The sequence below is a fragment of the Puntigrus tetrazona genome, chromosome 18, assembly GCF_018831695.1.
Source record: "Puntigrus tetrazona isolate hp1 chromosome 18, ASM1883169v1, whole genome shotgun sequence".
Lineage (NCBI taxonomy): Eukaryota > Metazoa > Chordata > Actinopteri > Cypriniformes > Cyprinidae > Puntigrus > Puntigrus tetrazona.
This window is the reverse complement of record NC_056716.1, coordinates 2,262,712-2,281,960: the sequence shown is the minus strand read 5'-3', so window position 1 is coordinate 2,281,960 and position 19,249 is coordinate 2,262,712. Positions and strand designations below refer to the sequence as shown.

The 19,249-nt window shown below is 36.4% G+C and overlaps 1 protein-coding gene across 1 annotated transcript; it reads left to right on the top strand.

The window, feature by feature from the left end:
* Positions 1-1,480: 1,480 nt before the first annotated feature.
* On the top strand, positions 1,481-6,118 carry gnrhr4 (gonadotropin releasing hormone receptor 4). Its single transcript, XM_043265047.1, has 4 exons — positions 1,481-1,869; positions 2,244-2,943; positions 4,685-4,889; positions 5,904-6,118. Exons 2-4 carry the CDS (start codon positions 2,395-2,397, stop codon positions 6,116-6,118), a joined length of 969 nt encoding a protein of 322 aa, XP_043120982.1. The 5' UTR covers positions 1,481-1,869; positions 2,244-2,394.
* The last annotated feature ends 13,131 nt before the right edge of the window (positions 6,119-19,249 follow it).

Genomic DNA, 19,249 nt, shown 5'->3' with positions numbered 1-19,249 from the left:
TCAATTAAAATACGTTCTCAGAGGCTAACAAACTCTTTTTCAGCAAGGTCATTGAAACCGGTCTCTCTACATACACGCGTGTGCCTGAGGAATGCAAAATAAACTGGCCATAAATAACTTATATTTTCTAACCTGAACCACAAATAACCTTTCAAGCAAATTCTTCTCAACGGTAGACAGATCTGAAGATTTGACAGGTCACACAACAGGGTGAGTTCAGCAAAAGTGAGAAAAGATCTGAACGAACAGTCTGAACTATTTTTTTTTTCGTATTAAGGTGATGCATCATTGAAATCTAACTTTTTCTGCATTAAGTGCAAGTAAGACGGAAAATGTGAAAAAGAACAACCTATTAATTCTTTGCAAACTTGTGAAAAAATTAGCCAAGCTAATTTCACATTTTTTACCCAGCTGTTTACCTTCACAGACGTAACCGTTTTTCTAACTTGTGCGTTTTTCACATAAATTTGATTATTTGCCAGTTTAAGCACAATGGCAGCCGCTTCCTGTGCGCGCGCCGCAGATATGTGCACTCAGAAAACCCTATATCAGAAGTCTAAATTAATATGGTTTAAAAGGAACGATTCAGTGCAATAGACATGAAAATCAAAATCAAACATGTATATTTTTAGCAGTGTATTCTGTAAAGCAGTGTATTCTAAGCAGCTCACTTGCATTTTAAAGAGACACGAAAACAGCGTTTCTGCTTTCACTAAAATAGACATTTTTAAAATGATATAGGCCTAATAAATTAATTCTTTAAAGTCAAATCATGAATTATCATGAAATATCATGATAACTACCCAAATAGCACACGTTTCTGTGATTTACGTGTGCTATTAGCATTTAGCAGGATTGGAGGCATTATAGAAAATGGCCCGTCAGGAGAATTCACGTCGTTTTAAAAGTTTTTCTGTAGGTATAGTTCTCGGGCTTATCTTAACACGAACTTTAGATTCGCTTGAAATAAACTATTTTAGACACACCGAAAACACCGTTTAAAACAACGATAGTAACTACTCGGGAGTTTTATCGATTCGCTATAACGCGTGCTGTTGCTATGGTGACCTCCCCAGGTGATCTCGAGTTAGATTTGTGAACATCAGTTTGGCGCAGCGTGAATATGCTCTAACCGGTTTGTAATCTAATTCGCGTGTTTACCGGAATTATGTTTGAAACGGCAATCAAACGGTAATTCAAATTCTTCGGTCTAATAACTTTTTTTCAACCTTTCAAATCCACTGGGAAACCTTTTCCCTCCCACATTCCCACTTCGCCGTCCGCTCTAGATAAAATTGCGTAAAATGCATCTTCCTAAACCACGCGAGTTACGCATTTATAACGACAACGCAACCATGCCCTGCGTGATGACACTTCAGACCGCCACGCGAGAGAGAGCGCGAGCGCGCGCGCGCGTGTTGTCAAGTGACGCGCGAGGGAATTAAGAGGTAGAAAGCAGAGTGAAGCAGACACACGGACACTTCACTCGCCAACCGGAATAGAAAGCACCAACTGAGGATGCTGTGGTAGATACGTACCTATTTTATGTTTTTTTGAAACTTATTTCCGTTCATTCAAATGGTATTTTTTTTCTGTAAAACATAGACGCCTTTAACCTGAATAAGTTATATCACCAATACGAATGTCACCTTGCGAACAGGTGTCTTGTTGGATGACAGAGTACTCATCTGTCTGGAGAAGTGATCGGGAAGAGCTACATTCGAACTTGAAGATCGGATTTTAGAAATAATGGATGATGCGAATTGACTAAGGTTCATAAGTAGCTGACATGTACAAACATCTATTTATTTCAAGGTCATTTGATTTCTTCTAATGCACTAAGCGGTCGTTTGGGGAGAAGTGTCTCGGGTAAGATTGAAAATTATGTTAATTAGAATAACCACATTAAATATACACCGGCGACTGCTGAATGAGTAGATTACCCTGTTTGGAAGTTTGAATGCATGTTAAAAAGACAGGACAAGTAACCTAGCGTTTTGAAGTAGAAAAGCAGAAATAGTACCTTGCTGGAAAACGTATACTTCAGTGTTCTTCAAAAAGTCGTTTTATAGTAAACAATAATTTTATCATGATCAATGAATATCAAACTTGTCCTGTGATGATGCATTTGTTTTCATCCATAAACATTTTATTTATTTATTGTATGTGTGAAATGAATGAAACCGTCTACACTTAATGACAAGATTGACATCTGCTTTTTTTTTTTTTTTTTTTTTTTTTAGATTGACTCTAGTAGGCTACTATCAAGTTAAGGAGCTTTTCCAGGTACAATCGCGGTCTCTTCCCCGTATCATGATGAATTGTCTGTGAGCCTCACTGTGCAGCAGGTAGCTGAGCGAATGCAGCAAAAACACACGCTTTCACTCTTCAGTGATGAATGACAGCTCTCCAACATCTGAGAACATCATGTTTCACCAGCTGACTGCAGATGCTCTGAACGGTAGCTGTGACTACACCTTGCCCACGTGTAACAATAGCGCAGGTGAAGCGGCGTTGCAGCTGCCCACTTTTTCCATGGCGGCAAAAGTGAGGGTGATAATTACCTTCACTCTTTGTGCAGTGTCAGCTGTGTGCAACCTCTCCGTGCTGTGGGCTGCCAGCACCAACAACAAGCGCAAGTCTCACGTAAGAATTTTAATCATGAACCTCACCGTCGCCGACCTGCTGGTGACTTTCATCGTGATGCCAGTGGATGCGGCTTGGAACATCACGGTTCAGTGGTTGGCGGGGGATCTGGCTTGCAGATTGCTAATGTTTCTGAAGCTTGTGGCGATGTACTCCTGCGCGTTCGTGACTGTGGTCATAAGCCTGGACAGGCAGTCGGCCATTCTCAACCCTCTGGCCATCAATAAGGCTAAGAAGAAGAACAAAATAATGCTGAGCGTGGCCTGGGTGATGAGTGTTGTTCTCTCTGTCCCTCAGGTGAGGAGCCGCTTGAGTGATTTTTCATGTTTTTCATTGGTGTCTTATCTCTGTATGCTGCATTACTTGAATTCACCAGATCCCCCAGAGTCTGGCGTAACACCCGAATCAAGTAGAGAAATCAAAATGAAAACGACAGGAGGTTTAACGACTTGCCTTCTTGGGTACAGACTTGAAATATTCCAATTTTTTGTATTTAGTCTCATTTTAAACAGCAAATTCATTCACTTTGAATGGAAAATGCATTTGACAAGTGTGTTATGCAGTTTTTAAAATGGAAAATCAAAATCATTTACTCCCATGTCATTCCAGACCAGTTTAATTTACTTTCTTTAGTGGAATACTAAAGAAGTTATTTAACAGAATGTCCAGACTGCTCTTTTCTATTCAATGCTTGTGTGCAATGCATCATCACTGACAATCCCATTTTCATATAATAAGAAAGTTATTACAGCTTTGTAATGATATCAGGTGAGTGAATGATGACAGAATTTTCTTTTTGGGGTGTAAAGTTAAGGTAAAGGGTGTAAAGGGGATTAAAATACCCCTTTAACATATTACAGTAACATTATTTCTCTTGCCAGGATCATATTGAAAACCTTATGCTTTAAATCAGTAGCTTATTTCATATTCAGTATTCTCCCTGTAGTAAAATTAGAACCAGAGCTAGAAAGTGTTGTAAAATTCATAGACGTTAAATCAGTTCAGCAATTAAAGTACACACTCCGATCAGCCCTTTAATTTCATCAGATTCAACATGATGACTGGCGCCTAAACTGAGACACGTCACTCAACCTACACACGCACACACAAATATAAATTATGCCGTTTTAAGTCAATCAGATGTTTTACATTTTACATGTTTTCTTAAATGAGCCTCAAACCAATATTGAGAAAACGCTCTGTGACCTTCATCTATAATATCTGAAATGGTAAAGATGAAAGCAGCAGGAGTTACTGGAATGAATGTTAATAAAGGGTTGATTCTCAATCAGAGGAGGAGTGCACATTTAAAAAAATAGTTGAAGTAATAAATACGGAGACCTCTTTATTTGCTCCTCCTGATGAAGAAGAGAGCTTCAAATCAAGTGCGCCTAAATTTAGAGAGGAGGCTGATGACGAGTCAGCCAGGTAAAAGAATGAGCTCCAAAACTCCACACTATAACAACATTGTTACGACACAGCAGATGTGCTTGAATGAGATCATTTCAGACAGATATGACAGACGATATAAGATAACGTTGGGTTATAGGGGATATTTTGTTGTCATTTGTTTATCCATTTTTTTTGTGAATCACTTCTAAAGCATAAACAGACAGATGGCTTCAGTCTATATGTCACCATTGGCTCTGCCGGTCTTCATTTGTCATTTGGGAAAATCTCCTTGTCATAGTTATGTAGTCTGCCATCATAATATTTATGAAATGTTCTGTAAAAGACTGATCCTGGGAACACTGAATATCTTTCTGTAGGAATATACGCCACTTCTCATTTGCACAGCTGACAGTGTTCACTTGATTAGCTGTAGATGCGTATAAGATTTAGCATTTAACTGTCACTTCGGGGTTCACAGTTCAGGACAGAACAGGCACAATTAGTCATTATACTAATCTGTTATAATAAAGAAACAGACCCATCTGGATCTTTAATGGCCTCACGGCAAATTTTCTACTAGAACTAGAAGGTATTATTAGGCATTTTGGAGGTATTTAATAGTAGTTGTAATCTGCTTTCCCAACAGATGTTCCTGTTTCACAATGTGACCATCACGGTACCAGCCAATTTCACTCAGTGCACCACACGAGGGAGCTTTGTCAAACACTGGCAGGAGACCATCTACAATATGTTTACTTTCATTTGCCTCTTCCTGATACCTCTGGCCATCATGATCTGCTGTTACACAAGGATCTTGGTGGAGATCTCTCGAAGGATGACCAAAGGAAACAGTAGGTGGCGTTTAATTTGAAAAGAGGCTAATGTTATAGACTATATCAATGAGTCCTGCCATTATATGAATCGGGGTGTTCTTTGAATATTATATTAATAATATCTTTCAGTGAGATTTAAAGACACAACAGTATCTAAAAAAAAATTCAGGTCACTCTTCACTTAAAAGGTTGCTAAAAAGAACATTAATGCAATTTATGTAGTTTTCAAAATACATTATTTTACAAATACTGTACATTATTGTTGCACCTCTATGCCCTGTCTTTCTGAGACCTATAAATTTTTACAAAGCCTGGCTGTTCTGGAAAGCGAGGTGCACGCTAATTGGACAGCTATTGGCCAAATACCTCGAAAGTGTGTGATGGAAATGTTACGCCCTGTGATGCTGTGTCCCAGAATAAAACCAATTTGGCATTTGTTGCTTACAGTGTGGACATAATTACTGATTATAATGATTTAGTACTGTCGTTTTTATGGATCAAGTTGCATCATGCTGCGTAACCATGTCTGCTGTCGGCATCAGAAAATGACAATCACACTCTCAAAAATAAAGTTAAAGGTACAAAAAGGTCACTGGGAGTACCTTTTAAAGAGATACACTTTGTTTAAATATGTAGACTTTAAGTACTACTATGTATCTTTAAGATACCAAAATTTGACCTTTTAGGTATTACTATGTACCAGTGACAGCTTTTGTTCCTTTATTTCTGAGAGTGTACACTGCTTAAAACTCACATTTCAATAGTCCGTGACAAATTCATTTAAGAAACGTTTTTTTATATGACAGTCCATGAGTGTCTTCCAAATGAGGTCCAATTATTTGGGACTTTCGTAATAAGAAGTCATTGAAAATGTGAAATTTGAGCCAGATGGTAAAATAACAGTCATATAGGTTTTAAATTACGCAAGTGTGGTTAAACGATGAAGAAATTTGGATTTGTGGTTAAGCAGTAGTGAAGTAAAAAGCTTGTAAAAATGATATTTTCATTGCAAATTTCTTCATGCTTTTACAGTATCGTCAAAGGAAGTCCACTTACGGCGTTCAAACAGCAACATCCCAAAGGCCCGTATGAGGACTTTGAAAATGAGCATAGTCATAGTGACCTCTTTCATAGTTTGCTGGACTCCATACTATTTGCTGGGTCTTTGGTACTGGTTCCTGCCTGAGGATTTAGAAGAGACAGTTTCTCACCACTTACTCACATACTGTTTATTTTGGACTCTTTAATGCGATTCTGATCCCATCACTTATGGCCTCTTCACTATCCATTTTCGCTAAAGGACTGAAGCGTTATTGTCGCAGCGCGTTGTACTCACAGAGTCAGAGAATAATTCCATCATGACGGGCTCATTGAAATGCTCACCATCCCCATTTCGCATGAAAAAAGAGTGACCCAGACCGGTCCAGGAGCTGACCGGAGCAGAATGCGGTGAGTGGGAAGATAAGAAGCCGGCTGACAGCGAAAGCAAGGAATAGTGGCAACCCTACCAATCCAGCCTTGAAAGTGTCATTTGATTAAAGATACGCATGTGACAAGGCAGGCCTTGTACTGGCTGTCTAGCTGCTCGCAAGAACAATGAGACAACAACACACTCCAGTCTGTTCTCCTCAACAGCGCTAGACGGATTCCAGTTGAGCCCAAGCGTGTCACATCTTTTGATTCGCTCGCTGATGAGCTGCCTCAATTACTTATATTTAATACCCATCCATTTCCCTGACACAGGTAATTAAGCTTTGTAATCATTTGCTCTTTACTAACTACGCCAATCACACTGTAGATTAATTAGACTGTTTATAATTGTGGCTTTTGTTGAAAATGTCATTTACATCAAGGGCTTTTACATCTCATCTGCAGCATCTCCACCTGCTATCACAAAGGCATCGCTCTTGAATAGCTGAAGAAATTAGATTCATCTACAAACAGATAAGATGTGTGGATTTACCGTTTTGAGATATTACAATGCAAATTCGTGTACACTGGTTCTTGAATAATTGTCTTGTGTTAATTGGAAGCGTTCAGTCACACCTTTTGAGGAACCTTGAGATGCTATCGTTTATTGACTTTTTCTGGGATGGATTTAGACAAAATTAACTATCCCCAGTAGATATCGTGATTGCGCTAGTATTACTGGGCAGCCTGAACCCATTAGAATATGCGCTTATGGTGTATTCACGCACATTGTTTTGTATGTTTGGATGTAGGCTGAAATGTACAATATGAATGTATCAGCAACATCTAAAATATAAACGTTTTAACACTATATACAAAGGATTCATAATGTATATTTTGTAACTATACATATTTTTGAAGCCCACTCACTACCCTAATGCTAACCAACAATTTACAGAACAAAAGTACAGAACAGCACCAGAAATATCTAAAAAAGGATTTTAGGGTCTTTTTTTAATATGATATTTTTTGCAGTACTTTTGATAATGTACGTTTGAGTGTCTATTCAAACATACTTAAATATGCATGTGCGCTAGAACCATGCTTTACATTACGAATACCAACAAACTTATGAAGTGACACTGCACTGAGGCCAACACCATACCGCATACGACAAACTATTTAGCTTTAAAATGATATTTGATTGCTCATGAATGTGTTTACATCATACTTCTCAGGGAAGGTGCTTCTTTGTCATCAGGGTACTGAAGTCAACTGAGACTGACAAACTGTAAAGCTTTCTCATTTAGTGTCAGGTAGACTATCATTTCTGTTGACGTGACGTTACGTGTTCTGACAGTGCTCTATAATCAGCAGAACCATGATCAATGCCGTGTGCTCAGATGTTTTCTGGAAAGAGTCACGTGACATCAACAGTTGTGCTTCTTGTGTTTGCCATGTCACTACAGGATGTACTTAGGCCTTAATGACCTAGATTTTCAACTTCAGTAAATGGAATAGCCTGCGAGAAAGTGTACCGAGGAGGAAAATGAAGGGGGTGAGTCCTATCTGTCAATCTTTCATGGGTGAAGGGAAAATATATTTATACATACACAGTATCCGGTCATTACTGTAAGTGAACTATGCTGCACTTTAATGTTCTCAGGCAGAAACATTAGTACACATTGTTGCTACAACTGTGCCTGGTGCAATAGGGCTTAAAATGTATTTCTTACCGCATTTTCTCATTCTATCCATATATATGTATTTGCTGAAGAGAAGGGATTAAGAGATTACATGGAGTAAAAACATTGCTGCATCATGGTGTGAATATGATATGGTATTTATATGAACTGTTGACATTAATCTAAAAGAGGTGACAGTGTTAAAAACCTTATTTAAATGCATGATGCCAATGTGTTTATGAAAGAAGAAAGGTAAGCTTTTCTTTCTCTTGTTGTATCATACGGCGCATTGATATTGTATTGCGTATCCTACGTTGTTTTGTTCTGGAGTTACGTGGAGCAGTAATAAACGTATGTTAATTTAGAAAGGTTTTTAATTTATTTCTCCACAAGTTGTTAAAGAATAACAATTCAAACCATTCTGTTGTGGCTTGTAATAAATTTGCATACCGCATTAATGGCAATTATGTTCCTGAGAATACATAAAACAAGCTAAGTAAACTAAAAAAAGATGAGAAGAAACAACAGTTACAATGTTTCTACATAAAACATGCTTTCTTTGCAGCATAATGTGATGGAAATCATTTTATTTATTTTGTTGTAACGGGCGCTAAGTGCTTTCCTTAAAATCTCCTTCAAGTCACAAATTTTAACCCCTAAAAGGCACTAAACTTTTATAATCAAAATGACTTTTGGATTTGTTTCGTAGTCGAAGCTAATACACGCACAGAACACAATGCATATTTGTGTTAAATTCCTTAAATCCACAACTCATCTATCGATTCAAATACTGATTCTGGAAAAATAGAGAGCAGGGGTGAATTATGAGATGATTTAATATAGAATGGTAATGCACTATATGTATTGGTCTCTACAGCTGCTGGACACTTAATTGTAATTATTACCATTAGCCTTTGACTTGACTGCATTATTAACAGCTAATAGCCTGGTTAAGTTATGCTAAACCTTGTTTCAGCTAATGATGTGAAGTTCCGTACCCTCAAAACTGCATTTTTGAGATTTTCATCAATACAAAGATTTTAGTGATGGTGTTTGCTGATTAATTTACACACAGCTTGTCTTAAAGCAAATTATACCTGACTTGACATTTTTTTTTCTATTTAAATTTGTGTTACATTTACATTTTACATTTAAGTCATTTAGCAGACGCTTTTATCCAAAGCACGTACAAATGAGAGTAGGCATGTCTTCATGTGATATCAACAGGCAAGTGTGGTCCTGAAGCTTTTGTTCAGTAAAGTATGAGTAATGACTGAGAGCTGTGCTTTTAACAGAGTAATTCCTTGCTGATGTGAAACACTGACGCAGGTAAATGAAAATTTGTATGGCAACATCTCATATTAGACTAGAATAGAGCATGCAGTCTTTTAATTTAAAAGGCAAGATGAATTTACAAAACATTGTCATCTTACTGGAATATCACAAACTATGGGTTTCTTCAGTCATATATAAACAAACAATATAGTATTTTAAAATACAATTGCTCAGTTTTAAGTCAGTGTGGAAAATGCATCAGCTGAATAAGAAAAAAGGTATGAAGGTGGGCCATAAAATACTGCAGAATACAATAAGCCAAAGGTTCCTCCTAAACATTTTGTCTTCATATAGCCTCTGACATTTAGAAAGTTGATTTTATCTACCACCCCCTCCACTTCTTTGGCTGTACACTGCGGATTGTAGAGTAGCATCTTTCTTTGCATAGCTGCTTTGGGAGCTCTTTTTGAAAGCACTATACAAAAGAAGCTTAAATTGAACTGAATTATTGATTCCTCCACATGACCCTTTCTTCCAGGGCCAGATAAAAACTAGCAGCAGCTAAGGAGTTGATGTTAAGAGGCAAACTTCTAAAACATGAAATAACTTAAATCAAATTTCATTATTCATTAAATCGACAAAGCCTGGTCAAAATGGACAGTGCAGACTTAGAAATATTGGATTTGCAAATGTTAGGACCATTTTTTTGAAGTGGGGGGCAGTTTTTCTTCCTCACTATCAAATGCCAAATACTTTAATATAGAATGACCTAGATACAGATGGTGTGAAGCCTTGCTGTGTCCTCTATGGGAAGGGTTCACACAGATTCCAACTTACTTGATTTAGAGACCAACTATCTCGACCATATTATCTGTACTCTTTCATAATTGCACCTCATTGAAGAGCTTCCCAGGCTGGGGCCAAATAAAGCAGGCCATTAGGTCAGGGTATTGTACATATGCTGAGAATTGAAAAATGAAACAAAGCTTTCATAAGGCCCTATATCTGTGCTGTCCTTTCCTCTGTACTCAAAATCCATAAATAAAATGTTTGTGATGTACAGAAAGATCAACTGGACACGCAGAAACTAAGAGAGGAGTTTGTCCAGCATAAACAGAAGGTGAACAGCTGGTGAAAGTACATCTCTGAAGATTAGAGGCAGAGGTGATTGTAGGTTTCCAGGGAGGACCCTTATATTCAGACCGTCTTGAGCATCAGACAAGCTTGATTGTCACATCTATTAAAGTCTTTCCAATTACCAAAGGATCAGATTTTTAACGGATCATGCGAACTTCTGCTGGAAGGAAGGGAAGACTCAACATAAGATGTAGTTTCTGGGTGACTTGTTGAGAGAAAAAAATCTATTTATCCTAGGATTTAGCAGTGGCTCTAATGTAAGCTTCATCCTCTGTCATTGACAAAGACATGAGACTGCTGCTCGATCCAGAAAGTAAGCAATACATACTTTAAAAATATATAGGTATATATTATGTAGCCCTATAATATATACACACAACAAGAACCCTTAAATTAATAAAGTTACAGTAAATATATTTATGTTAAAATTTGTGTTGGCAACCTCGATGAAATTTGGGGACATTTTTTTTTATGAATAAACCAATAAAATGAATAATGAGAGACAGGAGATAATGAGGCCTTCCACCCGCAGACCACTGGCGCAAAGACGGAATTCCCAACGTAAGAATTCCTCACCATCATCTACAGTGCATAACACATCATCATGATCTAGAGAAACCAAAGAAAGTGGACAAGGCCAAAGAGCTTGCTTGATGCCCTCAGATGACACTTGCATCACTCATCGGCATGATTCTGTCATTCACATTACTAAATGGCCCAGGAGTACCCCAGAAACCACTGCGAAAGTCACCACAATCTCTCAAGTGCCATCTACTAAAGTTCAACATGCAAGTAGCTACATGAACATGTTCAGGAAGGCCTGTTGTGGTCCTGTAATGCTTCAGCTATAAACAATGCTTTAAATGGAAATGTTCTGAAGCACAAACAGTCCCAAACTGACATTCTTGTTGAAATCACGGATACGTGTCCTCCTACAAATAGAGGAGACCTTTCAGCGTATTATCAGTATTCAGTTCAAAAGCCACAGCATCTCTGATATGGGGTGCATATGCATATAGTATGATAGCCTGTATTTTGAAGTCACTATAATGAGCATACATTTTATAGCAAGAGAAATTTCATAGTTATCTAGAAGGAGGGACCTGTATTTCTACAGAACAATGCAAAACTACACTTTACATACATTACAACAGCATGGCTTCATAGTAGAAGAGTCTGGGTGATTAATTGGCCTTCCCAACTCATAGTAGAAAAAACAATACTATGGAAGTCAGTGGTTACCCAAAACAGCCTGGTTGGCAAACTTCTTCTAAAACACTTCTCAGTTCAGCCTAAAAATGAATTCATATACATTTTAACACTATGGGTGAGAAAACAATTAAATTTAATTTTGGTACAAAATTATCAGCAATGTAACAACTCAAACACAGAAAACTTCAGAAAACTCATGTAACTTTCCTGCCTTCAGATGAGACAATTGTTAACTGAGGTCCTGACTCTGTGGTCACTAAAAATCCCAAGAGTCATGGCCATATTTTCTCCACTGGTCCTTATTAATGATGGCTCAAATAATCTGTCCTGTGGCCGCTGCCACATCATCAGAGAAACTACCCACTATATACATATATATACACATATATATATATTATTATATATATATACACACATATATATATATATATATATATATATATATATATGCATATGTGTGTATATATATATTCCTTTCTTTCTGCACACACCACAACTTTAATATTATACAAAAATAAGATCATTAATTTGATACTTCTGGTGCAAGTGGTCGATTTATCCTACCTATCACTTTTCTCATCACCTTGGCTCAAAGGATATATACATCAGACATGTTTGCTTAGAAGACACTTGAAAAGAAATAAAAGCTCCTATAAATTATAACATAACATTCTAAAAAATACCAACAGAACTAAAATAAATAAAACCCACAAACTATGTAAAAATCTAAAAACTAGTTTTACAGTGAAAAGTTTGCTTTAGGAAAACTAGTGGCACCTTTTAAACCTTTGTTCAGCCATCTAATAAAAGTTATAGAGTCTGCCCAGAGGCTTGCTTTTTAACTCCTCTTTTTGTTATTATACAGATGAACTCATAATATTCCATTTTATTATCAAGAGTTACAATGAGGGTCATAAGAAGAGATGTCTCTGTAGTTACTTATGTAACCTCACCCATGATGAGGGAACAAAGACTCAAGACTGTACAAAACAACAAACACAAAGAAAATCATTAGGAGGATTTTACGGCAGAGCCACTGTGCATTCATTTATTCAGGTTTTGTATGCTGAAGAGCGTAGAATGTGGTTGAAAAGGTTCTGCATAAGGACATAATGTCTCTGTTCCTCATACCAGGACTGGCGGTTACATACATAACCAAGACTTTCCTGTCTGCTGGGGCTACTACTGCTATATCATGAGGAAATTAGAGGTCTAAGGACAGCATCAAAAACTGAATGCCACTACACTCTGTGATGATCTCTGAATTTGCTAATAAGCCAAGGCGCAGTAAGACTCATTGACCTTGATGCCCAAGGATCAAAGCGAGTAATATCTATGTTGAGATGGCCATGCTGCTGTTCAGTCAACAAAAATGTATTAACCTTTGAACTATGCACCTTCTCCGACTCCAAATTGCAACATCAGAGTTATTCTATAACTGTGAACTAGACACACATGGTATCAAAAGTATCACAATGAATAAAACATTTATACCACATTTTACTTGATTACAACTTCCTTGTGCTAGAAGTAGCCACAAACTTAGATCAGCTTCAGATTAGGTTGTCTTTAAAATTCTTGAAATGAGACTGTGAGTTGAGGAGGACCTGACACTGCCCCACATGAATTATTCTAGACGTTACTCTTCTGTGTAAATACATGGAGACCATTTCCAGCCATTTATACCACAAAATATGATGAATCTATGTATGCCAGATCTTTCAAAAGAGGAAAATAAACACCTATAGAAAACCCCAGGCCACTTGCCTCCCATAAACTTAAATATTAATAACTTTACTTATAAATTGCATAAAATAATTCTTTTTTTTCCCTGTGGCTTGGTACACTACAGAATTTTAGTCTAGAGTGTAAGACATTCACGCTATATTTGCATTGATATATTTTTTTTTTTTTTTTACATATACAACATATTACGACAGTGCAATGGCATTAAAAGAAATGAACATTAATATTTTCATAACAGCTGGCCAACTAACAACTAGTGTTACATGGGTCCCTACACAGCTTACACAGCCGTGGGATGGAACTAGTGCCAGCAGGAAGGGAAGACGCTGGTCAACCAAGAGGTGACTCATACATATGAAGGATTGGCCGTAGGAATCACACCATATGCTCACCTAGCCAAGCACAGGCACCGACCAAAACTGGACATGCTTATACCAGCACTGAGCCTAGCGCCTGGACTGCTCCACCAGGAACTCTACTAGAAGAATACCAGATTCTCGGCGCGAGTGGGACGAATTGCACTGGAAGCAGGTCATCAAGCCATTTCCATCTCACCACCCAACACATATGGGTAAAAATGCTGCCTCAGTATAGACTCAGAGAAATCATTCATAAACAAATTATTTATCTAACAATGCTAAAGAAAGGTGCACTCATATGCAATTAACCAAGGCCTTAGTGTCTTGATTAACTATTGAAATTATAGGAAGATACTGTAAAGAACTGAAGAGGTCTGACATGGGAGGCTCTTTATAGTTTAAAATTATATAATCAGCTTTGTACTGTCCTTGGCAGAAAATAAAGAAATAATTATTTGATTAGATTGGAAATTCTTCAACTAGGCACTCTATACTACTTTTACTGCTGTGATACACGGCTCACTCGCCCCAAGGCTTTAGTGTTTTCTGTGGACAATGCAGCAGCTGACAGACTTATACTACAGTGCTTTTTCTTTACTTGAGGAAAAGAGGCTTAATACAGGCTTAGAAAAAATAGACTTTAAAATTGTTCTCAAAGTAACATAAACAGCAAACCAAATGATTCAGAGCAGGGTCTAGGAACAGATAAGCAGCATCAGATATGGTGCATGCAATTTTAAAACGCAAATGATACAATATCTGTTGTCCGACAGAAATGTTTAATCCTGTGTCAGAATACCTCGAGGCTTTCATTCAGCTTCTGCTCTCCTTTCACGTGTTTTTCATTCATGCACATTTGTGCAAGCAGTTCCTTGATTAATCATTCAAACAGTATTTCACTTGCTCATTTTATTAGGCATGACGAAATCTAGGATCTAACGGCACAATAAACTCATCAGTTTTACATACATTTTCTGCTTTTAAGAATATGCAATAAATGATTATGAATGAAGGTTCATTAGTTTTGGAAATTAAATCCTCCAATGCAACAAATATCAAATCACAAAGGAAATATCTATTTTTGTAATGCTTTTTCTTTTTCTTTTAAAAATAAAAGTGTAAGCATTCCATTTCCTGTTTCGTTCAGATATGTTTGTTTATCTACGTTTATGTTACAATTTTAAATGTAAATTTGAAAATCTTTTTAATAGATCCGCATTCATGCATAATATTACTTTTTTCAAAGCTGCATAATATATTAACTATTGAAGCTAAATGAAATTCACAATAAACCAATATAATATGGATATGTAGATACAACGAATACATTAATACAACCTTAACGGTCCTTTCTACATTATTTAACTTTATTTATTTATTAATATATGTCCTGAATAAAAGATACAGGTAGATATTACTTGCAAAGATGCAACACCAAAAAAAGTATTTTCTCATAAAAATGACTTCTAAAAAAAGGACATGTCATATGGTAATCACCCATGGTGGATAATTTGCATCTAACTTGCATCACACTCTGAATGATCAAAAAGGTTTAGAGGTCTGTCATGAAGAGAGGGGATGACAGTCAGATTTTTTAAAGATCTGCCCATTGAGGAAAACCTCTTGATCAAGAAACACTATTCAATTGATCCTGTTATATCTACAGCTGAGAGCTAGTCAAAAAAAACCTATGCTTTTACACAATAGCCAACCGTATTGGTATCTCCATCTTCGAGAACACAAATGCCTGTTATCACAAAGAGCCTTCATGTCAGAACTAGGAGCTTTATTCATTCTATATGATTCAACATCTAATTCAATATTGATTTAAGCACTTTATTGTTTGACAATGTCAAGTATTGTCATTGGGGTGATATACCCTGCAGCCTTTCCTCTAACTGCAATCGCTATGTATGCTTTTATTTAGTGAATTATCATATAAATAACAAGAATAACACCAATAACTAACACCAATAATGAAATTGAGGGGGAAAAAAAGATAAAACTTCACAAAGACGAGTGCAATCTTTGAGTTCATTTGCATGTTTGAACAAATAAAGGTCATTTAATATCATAGCTGTATGACTGAATACAACCAGGTGTGAGTATAAGTAATCCATAGCCATTCCATTGAAACAAGAAACGTGTAGACTTCTAAAGCACAGATCGGCGTTGACGTTATTTCTGACACTCATTCTTGTGTCTGAAATGACCTTTTGTAACGCTTTTTAAATCACATGGAACTATGATTAAAAAGAGAAAAAAAAGTATAGTCGACAACAAATAATGATCCTTGAAAATCAATTCGATTATTAAAAAAAAATTGCAGTATAACAGCAGTACAAGAATATAACCACAAACCACGAGCAGGAGAAACAGATACAAAAGGGCACCCGAGACAAAATGTGCTAAATTCACAGGTTCTCCTGACGTGCATGTAACACAGCGCTGAGTGTGTGTCTATAAAAAGGGCAGAGTGTAGATGGAAGAAATGAAACGCATCACCAACGAAGACAAACACGCACTTCCCTGACCTCTGCTAAGCATTGGCACACTCCCTGTATGAGTACGCTGCTTCTTTAAATAGGTTCATGATTCGGGCCTGGTCAGACGCAAAATTTGAGCTGTGCTATCATTCGATAACATTAACAGCGAATAACATCACTCACCCATTTATTATTGTGTGTCGTCGTTGCTTTTCACATCACATGGCCATGCTCCTCTGGCTCTCATTCAGATGCAACTCATCTTACACCTCAGCTGTTAAAATGCATTTACTGGAAAAATTAAAACTGTAGGAATTGCATTAGCCCACGGCACATTGTTTTAATGTGTGTTTTATTTCCAGAACGATTGTAAAGAAGATAATAAAGATATCAACATGAGTGCAATTTTTTTCTCTTGCAATCAGCATTTTATGTCAGTGTCTGATAAATAATTAAGTCAATCCAAGATTCAATCGCAATGACTCACTTATTAACACTGATTTTAATTTCACATTTAAAGCATCTTTTCATTTTGTAAATAATTTCAAATATCAATATTCAACATTTCATGTTTAAAATATGCCTAATGGGCTGAATTAACACTGCTACTTCATATGCAGCTTCTAAAAAATATTTTATTTGTTTAGTAACAGCCTAAATGTAGTAATAAGGATCATTGAATAAATCTTAATTTGACTTTAAATATTTTAGAAAATGATGTCTTTATTATGTATGTTGTGGTATCTTTTCAAAATATAAAGAATATCAGAAACTTTAGAGTCAGCTGATCATGGTTTATTTGTTTTTGTTCATGAATGGCCGGTAACCAAATTGGCTGGTGAGTGAAAAAGTTCACTTCCAACTCTGCAATACAGATTTTATGGCCTCTTCTTTATTTACGGGGTGAAAAGCTTATTTGATAATGTGGTTGAAGTCACTGTAATAGTGTAGTTATATAGCCTTTATAATCAAAAGGCCTACTACATGCAATCATTGTAAAACTAAAAATGTAGGTTGAAATTTATTTGTTAATTTTATGTCTGTTTGAAGTTAACTCAAATGAAAACAGGTGTGAAAATACAATATTCTATACAAAATTATGAGTTCAAACAACACTAGATGGACCCTCAGTACTGTTGACCTGGGGTTGAAAAAGATAAAAGCAAAAAGAAAGAGAGGGAAAAAAACATTAAAGTCACCATTCTAATCAAAACCTAAAAGCTAAATCCATGTCTATTTCTGGAATTCAGTTTGCGAAACAGAGATATATTCCCGTGATGCCTTTAAAAGCAGAAAACGGATTTGCTTTTAAAACCAATTAGAACCGGTTGCTTTTTTGTTACAATGGAGCTCTGTCTTTACATACTAATTCAAACTACAAAACAGCATTTATATTATTCATAATAATAGACACTAGAAAGTTGAATTTACTTCCATCTCTTCCTGAAAATCATAGAACCTCTAATTAATCAAGATAAATAAGATTGAGTCAAACAATAGAGGTTGCCACACGAAATGACATCAACAATATTTCAGCCATATTTCAGTCTTGTACTTCAGGAAGCAATTACTAGTGATAAAATGAAAGGATGTCTAACTGCTTATTGTTTTGATAATTCAGATTTTTTACATTTCCTGACCTTTGCTCTTCACATATGATTTTAGAAAGGTCATTATACAGGCTTACAAAGGATTGATTTAAATGAGGAGTTCAATTAAATTATCAAGAAATTAATAAAGAAAAACCAACGTAAGAATTCACCTTCCTAGTGCCTTTTAATCAACTGACCAAGACGGAACACTGTAATATATCATGTTTTATTAAAAGATCCACAAACACAGTTTCTGTCTAGACAAGGAGATTTAAGTATTGAATTATTTTAGATACCAAGTTATTAATTCAGTTAAACAGTCATACATTTGCTAATTATAAGTTCATATGGGATAATGATATGATGTTGTATTTTTCAACATTTTGAATTAATGGTTACATTTCATGTTGTACTTTAATGCTTTTTGTTTTATTAGTTTTGTGCTTATTCAGATTTATATTTAGCTTAAAATGTAGGTTTCATATAAGGCCATGACACAAATCAATCATTGAGATTAAGCCTCCAGCTTTCTCCAGTGACAAAGTCATCTTGTGAACTAAGAGAAACATACAGATCAAGCACTGCTTACAAGCGAAAACAACCAGATTCGAGTCGCAGACCTGGGAAAACTTGATTTTCGTTGGTCTGATATAAAAATAATTCATTCTTTGCCACTTCAGGTGCCACACTACTTTAAATGAAATCGGGCCACAATCTTAATGGAGATATTAGCGCTAATGCCAAAGGATATTGGTTAAACAATTGTTGAACAATCCTGTTTGGGAGTCGTTGAACAAATAAGGTAAAAATAAATGCTTATTATAAAGGAAAATAGTGTTTTTTCGAATTTTGGCATTTAATGTCCACCTGTTGTTGGGGACTCCACTGGGATTTATTCGATTTTATTTTTATTCATGCGTATAAAATCTCTCTCTCACACAAAAGAGGTCGAATGAGAACGAGAGACTAATCACCAAAGGGTAAGATTAGACACCTGTGGAAAAAGCTATTGACATTAATCCCACTCCAATATTTTGACATCTTGATCTCCGAAGATTTAAATTCCACAACATTTTCCATTTAATCATACAAAAGCTTTTGTGAGGGCTAATGAATGTCACAAAGCTAATGCAAGAGTCTGTGATGAAGACGGGTTCCAGCATAACCAGAAAGAAAACTTTCAAAACAATCCTTTATTTTAAACAAGCTATGACCTCTTTGACTTAATTTATGAACAGAATACAAAAACGCTTATCTGAATCTAAAGAACGTATCGATATTTTTTGACGCACTGGCTCCAGCAACCTCTCAGTTAATGATTTCTGACTCCAAAAAGGACACTTCAGCAGAAAACAGAAGAAAATCCCTCACTTGAGCAGGTGTGCACCTGGGCCAGTCACCTAATCACGTGGCCTGACTGGGCCTGAAAATGAGCGCGCTGCTTTCTTTTGAATAATTTGAGAGGAAACTGTGGGG

What these genes read in the sequence shown, in the direction of transcription:
- gnrhr4 (XM_043265047.1), top strand. Translation starts at nt 2,395, where the DNA reads ATGAATGACAGCTCTCCAACATCTGAGAACATCATGTTTCACCAGCTG. An exon ending in TTGTTCTCTCTGTCCCTCAG is followed by an intron (nt 2,944 to 4,684) that starts GTGAGGAGCCGC and finishes CTTTCCCAACAG; the next exon opens with ATGTTCCTGTTTCACAATGT. An exon ending in AAGGATGACCAAAGGAAACA is followed by an intron (nt 4,890 to 5,903) that starts GTAGGTGGCGTT and finishes ATGCTTTTACAG; the next exon opens with TATCGTCAAAGGAAGTCCAC.